Source organism: Oncorhynchus masou, chromosome 26, assembly GCF_036934945.1.
Source record: "Oncorhynchus masou masou isolate Uvic2021 chromosome 26, UVic_Omas_1.1, whole genome shotgun sequence".
Classification (NCBI taxonomy): Eukaryota; Metazoa; Chordata; class Actinopteri; order Salmoniformes; family Salmonidae; genus Oncorhynchus; species Oncorhynchus masou.
Genome location: NC_088237.1, coordinates 11,498,203 through 11,507,584, shown reverse-complemented (window position 1 = coordinate 11,507,584; position 9,382 = coordinate 11,498,203). Strand labels below are relative to the sequence as shown.

Sequence of the window (9,382 nt, the reverse complement as noted above, 5' to 3'; positions counted from 1 at the left end):
AGACAAACAGCAAAGAGAGTTCCAAACCTCTCTGCCTATAAACAACTCATTTTCAGTTTCCCCCTCCTGACCCTGTCCACTCCCAGCAAAAGTCTTGCTTAAGAAATAGCTTTTCTTCTGCCCATTTCAATGGAAATATATTACAGTAGCTAAGTTTCCATCCAATTTGCGACGGATTTTTATGCAATTATTCTAAAAATCGCTATAAAACAATTATGCGTCTTTTCCCACCAAAGATGTGTTTCCATCAGACTGACTTGTTGCTGATAAACGGCTGTGCGTGATGACGTGGTGCACGTAGAAATAACGTTGTACCGACTGAACAATACAAGTTCAAGTGGTTCCCATCACATATTCAACTCCACTGATGGTTTTGGTCACAGATACAGTGGCGTTATATAGAAAATGTGCCCCCTCTGGTCTTGACAGAAGCTCTTTAGCCAACAGCTCACAGATACGGTGGCGTTATATAGAAAATGTGCCCCCTCTGGTCTTGACAGAAGCTCTCTAGCCAACAGCTCACAGATACAGTGGCGTTATATAGAAAATGTGCCCCCTCTGGTCTTGACAGAAGCTCTCTAGCCAACAGCTCACAGATACAGTGGCGTTATATAGAAAATGTGCCCCCTCTGGTCTTGACAGAAGCTCTCTAGCCAACAGCTCACAGATACAGTGCGGGTAGACTACCTACTGTATATTATGAGATTATGGATAAGAGCCATAGTTATTTGTATTTCTCAAATGGCAGCCAAGCATCGATCATTTCACCAGAATGAGACCCTTAATATTTAATGGAAAGCAACGTCAAACTTGCACTTTCACCACCCTGTGAAGTTCATCATAATTGATTTCATCTGTAGCCTAATAAACTGCATGGTTTCCACGAGTCGTAGTGGGAGGACCACACGACATATATTCACGATAGGATGGAGTGTTGTGTGAATATTTCTATTTTACCGACACAAAAAGATACCCACCGTGTCGAAAGAACAAATTGTCTGTTGGCATTCATGAAATTGTGCCGGTTTTTCATGCTTCAATCAGCCCCGTCGTGACTTTTTTCATGCGTCAGGTATATAAAAACGCCTGCGTTTGGGCATTTAATATCTCTTAGTGGAGAGGCCACAAACATTAGTCTGAATTGGATAAAGAGAGGCTGGTGAGAGCAGGACAAAATGGAATATATCTCTCGTTCGCCATCCGTCTCTCTCTCTCTAAATTTAAAATTCTACTTAAATCAATTCAATAGATAAATAGATAATAAACAAAAGGAAAGTAACAGTAAAGAAATCTCTCCAACACATTATGAGTTTAATACGTGTTTGATGTTTTTCTCAAGCATAGACAACTGTTTTATTGTGACTTGATCAGAGCTGGCAGATTTATCACTGTCTCTCTGTGTGTGTGTGTGTGTGTGTGTGTGTGTGTGTGTGTGTGTGTGTGTGTGTGTGTGTGTGTGTGTGTGTGTGTGTGTGTGTGTGTGTGTGTGTGTGTGTGTGTGTGTGTGTGTGTGTGTGTGTGTGTGTGTGTGTGTGTGTGTGTATGTGTATGTGTGTATGTGTGTGTGTGTATGTGTGTGTCTGTGTATGTGTGTGTGTGTGTGTGTGTGTGTATGTGTGTGTGTGTGTGTGTGTGTGTGTGTGTGTGTGTATGTGTATGTGTGTGTGTGCGTGTGTGTGTGTGTACGCGAGTCTCATTGCCTTCTCTGGTGTGTGTCTCCTCTCCTTTAAGAAGTCTGCTCCCAGGAGGAAGTGTGCAGTGTGTAAGATCGTAGTCCACACCGCCTGCATCGAGCAGCTCGATAAGGTAACACACACACACACATTGCATTTTTTTCCCTTTCAACAAGTCGATCGGACAAAGCACACCTGACGCCACGTCCTTAGCATCGCTCACTGCCACCACCCTCTCCTTCTCTCGCAGATTAACTTCCGCTGTAAACCAACATTTAGAGAAGGAGGCTCTCGCTGCCTCAGAGATGTGAGTCGGTATCTGATGATGGCGTGTCTCTGATATGTGTGTGCCTGCGTGCGTGCGTGCGTGCGTGTGTGTGTGTGTGTGTGTGTGTGTGTGTGTGTGTGTGTGTGTGTGTGTGTGTGTGTGTGTGTGTGTGTGTGTGTGTGTGTGTGTGTGTGTGTGTGTGTGTGTGTGTGTGTGTGTGTGTGTGTGTGTGTGTGTGTGTGTGTGTGTGTGTGTGTGAGAGGACTTGTATATGTCCGTCTCTGACTACTCTCTTTCTTTCCCTCTCCCTCCTCCCTGTCTTCGGCAGAATATGTTGAGGCATCACTGGGTGCACCGGCGCCGCCAAGAGGGGAAATGCAGACAGTGTGGGAAGGTAAGACACCCACTGTACACCTTGACAATATGCATCCTGTCTATTGTGTATATCTGAATGAATAACATGATACATCCTCTGTATCTGGTAGAGCTTCCAGCAGAAGTTCTTCCACAGTAAAGAGATTGTGGCCATCAGCTGCTCCTGGTGCAAACAAGCTGTGAGTAGTGTTTTGTGTGTTTCTCTGAGTGTTTGTGAGCATCTGTGTATGTGTGTGTGTGTGTATTTGGGCTGTGTGTGTGTGTTCTTTTCTATTAGAGTGTCTGTATGAGTTAGTAGTGGTACCTATAGACACCTAACCCCCTCTCCTCTCTATCTCCTCTCCTCCCCCTCCTCTCCTGCCCCCCTCAGTTCCATAACAAGGTGACGTGTTTCCAGCTACATCAGATTGAGGAGCCCTGTTCTCTTGGCGCTCACGCCGGGGTCATCGTCCCCCCATCCTGGATCATCAAAGTTAGGAAGCCACAGGTGAGAACACAACACACGAACACTGACACAAATTCACACATAGACACAGTGCAACCACAGCCCAACAACAGCTCAACCATAGCTCAACCCTAGAGCACACACACAGTTCAACAAGCAGCCTTCACATCACATCACAGCCAGACAGCCAGGATTGGAGGTGACATTGCTTGGGCACACACTCCTTTACACTCCTTTACTCCTTTACACACTATTTTACATACTCCTTTACACACTCTTTTACACACTCCTTTATATACTCCTTTACACACTCTTTTACACACTCCTTTATATACTCCTTTACACACTTTTACAGACTCCTTTACACACTCTTTTACACACTCTTTTATATACTCCTTTACACACTCCTTTACACACTTTACACACTATTTTACAGAGTCCTTTACAGATTCCTTTACGTACTTCTTTACACAGTCCTTTACAGATTCCTTTACAGTCTCCTTTACACACCCATTTACCCACTCCTTTACAGATTCCTTTACGCACTTCTTTACACACTCATTTACACAGTCCTTTGCAGACTCATTTAAAGACTCCTTTACACATTCCTTTACAGACACCTTTGCACACTCCTTTACACACTACTTTACACACTCCTTTACACACTACTTTACACACTCCTTTGCACACTCCTTTGCACACTCCTTTGCAGACTCATTTAAAGACTCCTTTACACATTCCTTTACAGACACCTTTGCACACTCCTTTACACACTACTTTACACACTCCTTTACACACGACTTTACACACTCCTTTGCACACTCCTTTGCACACTCCTTTGCACACTACTTTACACACTCCTTTACAGACACCTTTGCACACTCCTTTACACACTACTTTACCCACTCCTTTACATACTCATTTACACACCCCTTTACACACTCCTTTGCACACTCCTTTACACACTACTTTACACACTCCTTTGCACACTCCTTTACACACTACTTTACACACTCCTTACACACTCCTTTACACACTCCTTTACACACTACTTTACACACTCCTTTACACACTCCTTTACACACTACTTTACACACTCCTTTACATACTCCTTTATATACACCTTTACACACTCCTTTACACATTCCTTTACAGTCTCCTTTACACACCCCTTTACCCACTCCTTTACAGATTAATTTACACACCCCTTTACCCACTCCTTTACCCACTACTTTACACACTCCTTTACACACTACTTTACACACTCCTTTACATACTCCTTTATATACACCTTTACACACTCCTTTACACATTCCTTTACAGTCTCCTTTACACACCCCTTTACCCACTCCTTTACAGATTCATTTACACACCCCTTTACCCACTCCTTTACAGACTACTGTACACACCCCTTTACCCACTCCTTTACAGACTCATTTACACACCCCTTTACCCACTCCTTTACAGACTCCTTTACCCACTCCTTTACAGACTCCTTTACACACCCCTTTACCCACTCCTTTACAGACTCCTTTACCCACTCCTTTACAGACTCCTTTACACACCCCTTTACCCACTCCTTTACAGACTCCTGTACACACCCCTTTACCCACTCCTTTACAGACTCCTTTACCCACTCCTTTACAGACTCCTTTACACACCCCTTTACCCACTCCTTTACAGACTCCTTTACACACCCCTTTACCCACTCCTTTACAGACTCCTTTACCCACTCCTTTACAGACTCCTTTACAGACTCCTTTACCCACTCCTTTACAGACTCCTTTACACACCCCTTTACCCACTCCTTTACAGACTCCTTTACCCACTCCTTTACAGACCCCTTTACCCACTCCTTTACAGACTCCTTTACCCACTCCTTTACAGACTCCTTTACACACCCCTTTACCCACTCCTTTACAGACTCATTTACACACCCCTTTACCCACTCCTTTACAGACTCCTTTACAGAGTACTTTACACACTATTTTACAGAGTCCTTTACACACCCCTTTACCCACTCCTTTACAGACTCCTTTACCCACTCCTTTACAGACTCCTTTACACACCCCTTTACCCACTCCTTTACAGACTCATTTACACACCCCTTTACCCACTCCTTTACAGACTCCTTTACAGAGTACTTTACACACTATTTTACAGACTCCTTTACCCACTCCTTTACAGACTCCTTTACACACCCCTTTACCCACTCCTTTACAGACTCATTTACACACCCCTTTACCCACTCCTTTACAGACTCCTTTACAGAGTACTTTACACACTATTTTACAGAGTCCTTTACACACCCCTTTACCCACTCCTTTACAGACTCCTTTACCCACTCCTTTACAGACTCCTTTACACACCCCTTTACCCACTCCTTTACAGACTCATTTACACACCCCTTTACCCACTCCTTTACAGACTCCTTTACAGACTCCTTTACCCACTCCTTTACAGACTCATTTACACACCCCTTTACCCACTCCTTTACAGACTCCTTTACCCACTCCTTTACAGACTCCTTTACCCACTCCTTTACAGACTCCTTTACAGACTCCTTTACCCACTCCTTTACAGACTCCTTTACACACCCCTTTACCCACTCCTTTACAGACTCCTTTACACACCCCTTTACCCACTCCTTTACAGACTCATTTACACACCCCTTTACCCACTCCTTTACACACCCCTTTACCCACTCCTTTACAGACTTTACACTCCTTTACAGACTCCTTTACACACCCCTTTACCCACTCCTTTACAGACTCATTTACACACCCCTTTACCCACTCCTTTACAGACTCCTTTACAGAGTACTTTACACACTATTTTACAGAGTCCTTTACACACTCCTTTACAGACTCATTTACGGACTCCTTTACGCAGTAATTTACATACTCCTTTTCACACTCCTTTTCACACTTTTCACACTCTTTTACACACTCCTTTACGCACTCCTTTACGCACCTTTTACAGAGTCCTTTACACCTTTACACATACTCCTTTACAGACTTCTTTACGTACTCCTTTACATACTCCTTTACAGACTTCTTTACATACTCCTTTACAGACTCCTTTACGTACTCCTTTACATACTCCTTTACAGACTTCTTTACATACTCCTTTACAGACTCCTTTTACCTTTACATACTCCTTTACATACTTCTTTACATACTCCTTTACAGACTCCTTTACGTACTCCTTTACATACTCCTTTACAGACTTCTTTACATACTCCTTTACATACTCCTTTACATACTTCTTTACATACTCCTTTACAGACTCCTTTACGTACTCCTTTACATACTCCTTTACAGACTTCTTTACATACTCCTTTACAGACTCCTTTACAGACTCCTTTACACACCCCTTTACCCACTCCTTTACAGACTCATTTACACACCCCTTTACCCACTCCTTTACAGACTCCTTTACAGAGTACTTTACACACTATTTTACAGAGTCCTTTACACACCCCTTTACCCACTCCTTTACACACCCCTTTACCCACTCCTTTACAGACTCATTTACACACCCCTTTACCCACTCCTTTACAGACTCCTTTACAGAGTACTTTACACACTATTTTACAGAGTCCTTTACACACCCCTTTACCCACTCCTTTACAGACTCATTTACACACCCCTTTACCCACTCCTTTACAGACTCCTTTACCCACTCCTTTACAGACTCCTTTACACACCCCTTTACCCACTCCTTTACAGACTCATTTACACACCCCTTTACCCACTCCTTTACAGACTCCTTTACAGAGTACTTTACACACTATTTTACAGAGTCCTTTACACACTCCTTTACAGACTCATTTACGGACTCCTTTACGCAGTAATTTACATACTCCTTTTCACACTCCTTTTCACACTCCTTTTCACACTCTTTTACACACTCCTTTACGCACTCCTTTACGCACTCTTTTACAGAGTCCTTTACACCTTTACACATACTCCTTTACAGACTTCTTTACGTACTCCTTTACATACTCCTTTACAGACTTCTTTACATACTCCTTTACAGACTCCTTTACGTACTCCTTTACATACTCCTTTACAGACTTCTTTACATACTCCTTTACAGACTCCTTTACGTACTCCTTTACATACTCCTTTACAGACTTCTTTACATACTCCTTTACAGACTCCTTTACGTACTCCTTTACATACTCCTTTACAGACTTCTTTACATACTCCTTTACAGACTCCTTTACGTACTCCTTTACATACTCCTTTACAGACTTCTTTACATACTCCTTTACAGACTCCTTTACGTACTCCTTTACATACTCCTTTACAGACTTCTTTACATACTCCTTTACAGACTCCTTTACGTACTCCTTTAAACACTCCTCTATAGAGTCCTTTACACACACCTGTACAGACTTCTTTACATACTCCTTTACAGACTCCTTTTAGCGTCTGCTGTCTCTTATTACTGTCAACTTCACCTGACCTCAGCATACACCAACAGCTAGACAGCGCTGTGTGTGTTGTGTGTGCTGCAGGGTTATTCTGTGGAACATGCCTTAATGTGTTTCTCTCTCTCCCCCTCTCACAGAGCTCGTTCAAAAACTCTACAAGGAGGAAAAAACGCACATCGTTTAAAAGAAGGACCAGCAAGAAAGGAACTGACGTGAGTACTGTTCTCTGTCCCTGTGTGGGGTGAGTACTGTTCTCTGTCCCTCTGTGGGATGAGTACTGTTCTCTGTCCCTGTGTGGAGTGAGTACTGTTCTCTGTCCCTCTGTGGGATGAGTACTGTTCTCTGTCCCTCTGTGGGGTGAGTACTGTTCTCTGTCCCTCTGTGGGGCGAGTACTGTTCTCTGTCCCTCTGTGGGGTGAGTACTGTTCTCTGTCCCTGTGTGGGGTGAGTACTGTTCTCTGTCCCTCTGTGGGGTGAGTACTGTTCTCTGTCCCTCTGTGGGGTGAGTACTGTTCTCTGTCCCTCTGTGGGGTGAGTACTGTTCTCTGTCCCTCTATGGGATGAGTACTGTTCTCTGTCCCTCTGTGGGCTGAGTACAGTTCTCTGTCCCTCTGAGGGGTGAGTACTGTTCTCTGTCCCTCTGTGGGGTGTGTGTACAAGCGTCTTCTATTTGCTGACAAGGGTAGACTCTTGCTAATATATTTTGCTCCCATTAGGAGTCAAAGTGGCGTCCGTTCATGCTGAAGCCCCTTCCCTCCCCTCTGATGAAACCTGTTCTAGTCTTTGTCAACCCCAAGAGTGGAGGCAACCAGGTAAGTTAACCTATGATTCCTGACCTATAACCCTAACTGCTGGCCCACAAACCCCTAGCTACCGTCATTCCTGACCCCTGACCCTAACCTCCTTCTCTCTCTGTGACTCAGGGTACTAAGGTGTTACAGATGTTTATGTGGATCCTGAACCCTCGCCAGGTGTTTGATCTCTCCCAGGGAGGGCTCAGAGAGGCGTGAGTACTACGCCCTGCATGCTACACCCTACATACCACACTACGCCTTATACACTATTTCCTACACCCTAACCTCTGTACGTCCTGTCTCCCAGGTTGGAGTTGTACAGGAAAGTGCCAAACCTGCGTATCCTGGCCTGTGGAGGTGACGGGACGGTGAGAAAATGAACATGTTATTACTGTATTACTGCAGTACAACTGTTATTACCAATGTTAGTCTGAGTCTGCCTGCCTGCCTGCCTGCCTGTCTGTCTGCGTCTCTGTATGATTGCAGTGCTACAGTCAGGGGTATTCACTTCTTACCCTACCTGATCATTAATTGGACACACCTGGTTTCCAAGGTCTAAATCAGTCCCTGATGAGAGGGGAACAATTTAAAAAAGCAATGGAACTAACTGGCTTCGAAGTCCAGAGTTGAGTTTGAGGGTGCTAGATGATAGACAGTGCAATATGTGTTACTGAGTGTGAACACAGCTCCCCCTGGTGGCAACACACACAGACATGGTTAACATGTATGAATGTATCCCAGGACCCTGTACATTATTCACAGCATTAATGAACTTCATTAACAGAGCCTCTCCCCATCTCTCTCTCCTCTCTCTCTCTCTCCTTCTCTCGCCTTCCCTCGCCTTAGGTGGGGTGGATCCTGTCTGCTCTGGATGAGTTAGGAATGACTCCCCATCCGCCTGTAGCTGTACTTCCTCTGGGGACAGGAAATGACCTCGCCAGGACCCTCAACTGGGGAGGGGTGAGCTGCCCTTTGTGTGTGGATGTGCGTGTGTGTTTGTTTGCGGTATGTGTGCACCGGTGTGTGCACGCACATGGGTGTCATCCACCCATTATTTTAGAGGGGGCACGAAGTACGTGGGGATAGACTAGACCGGGGGGGGGGGATTGTCTGGAAGGGGCTGGCTCCCCTCTGGAGGTCGGAGAATTTTGTACTTTTCAAACACCTTAAACACTTTTTCCCCCGAACCAAATATTTTCATTGTATTTATTCATCAGGAAGGAATCAATAGGCTACATAGCTTGAATTGACAAACATACTGTACCTCCTGGGAGTCCTGCCCATCACCGGCAGCTCAAATCTAATCAAACACTGTGTGTGTAACTCTACACTTGTCTCTCCTCCTCCTCCTCCTCCTCCAATGACGTTACTGTCTGCACACGCTGG

General features: G+C 44.5%; 1 protein-coding gene across 3 annotated transcripts in view; it reads left to right on the top strand.

The window, feature by feature from the left end:
* dgki (diacylglycerol kinase, iota) overlaps nucleotides 1-9,382 on the top strand; it is a 79,527-nt gene that overhangs the window by 45,909 nt on the left and 24,236 nt on the right. For 2 of the 3 annotated variants that reach the window (XM_064938413.1, XM_064938411.1), the window contains exons 4-13: nucleotides 1,732-1,806; nucleotides 1,924-1,980; nucleotides 2,270-2,335; nucleotides 2,427-2,495; nucleotides 2,687-2,803; nucleotides 7,340-7,414; nucleotides 7,919-8,014; nucleotides 8,126-8,208; nucleotides 8,304-8,364; nucleotides 8,843-8,956. In XM_064938413.1, coding sequence (XP_064794485.1) covers nucleotides 1,732-1,806; nucleotides 1,924-1,980; nucleotides 2,270-2,335; nucleotides 2,427-2,495; nucleotides 2,687-2,803; nucleotides 7,340-7,414; nucleotides 7,919-8,014; nucleotides 8,126-8,208; nucleotides 8,304-8,364; nucleotides 8,843-8,956 — 813 coding nt within the window. The remainder of the gene's footprint in view (nucleotides 1-1,731; nucleotides 1,807-1,923; nucleotides 1,981-2,269; nucleotides 2,336-2,426; nucleotides 2,496-2,686; nucleotides 2,804-7,339; nucleotides 7,415-7,918; nucleotides 8,015-8,125; nucleotides 8,209-8,303; nucleotides 8,365-8,842; nucleotides 8,957-9,382) is intronic. The other variant, XM_064938412.1, reaches the window with a different exon arrangement.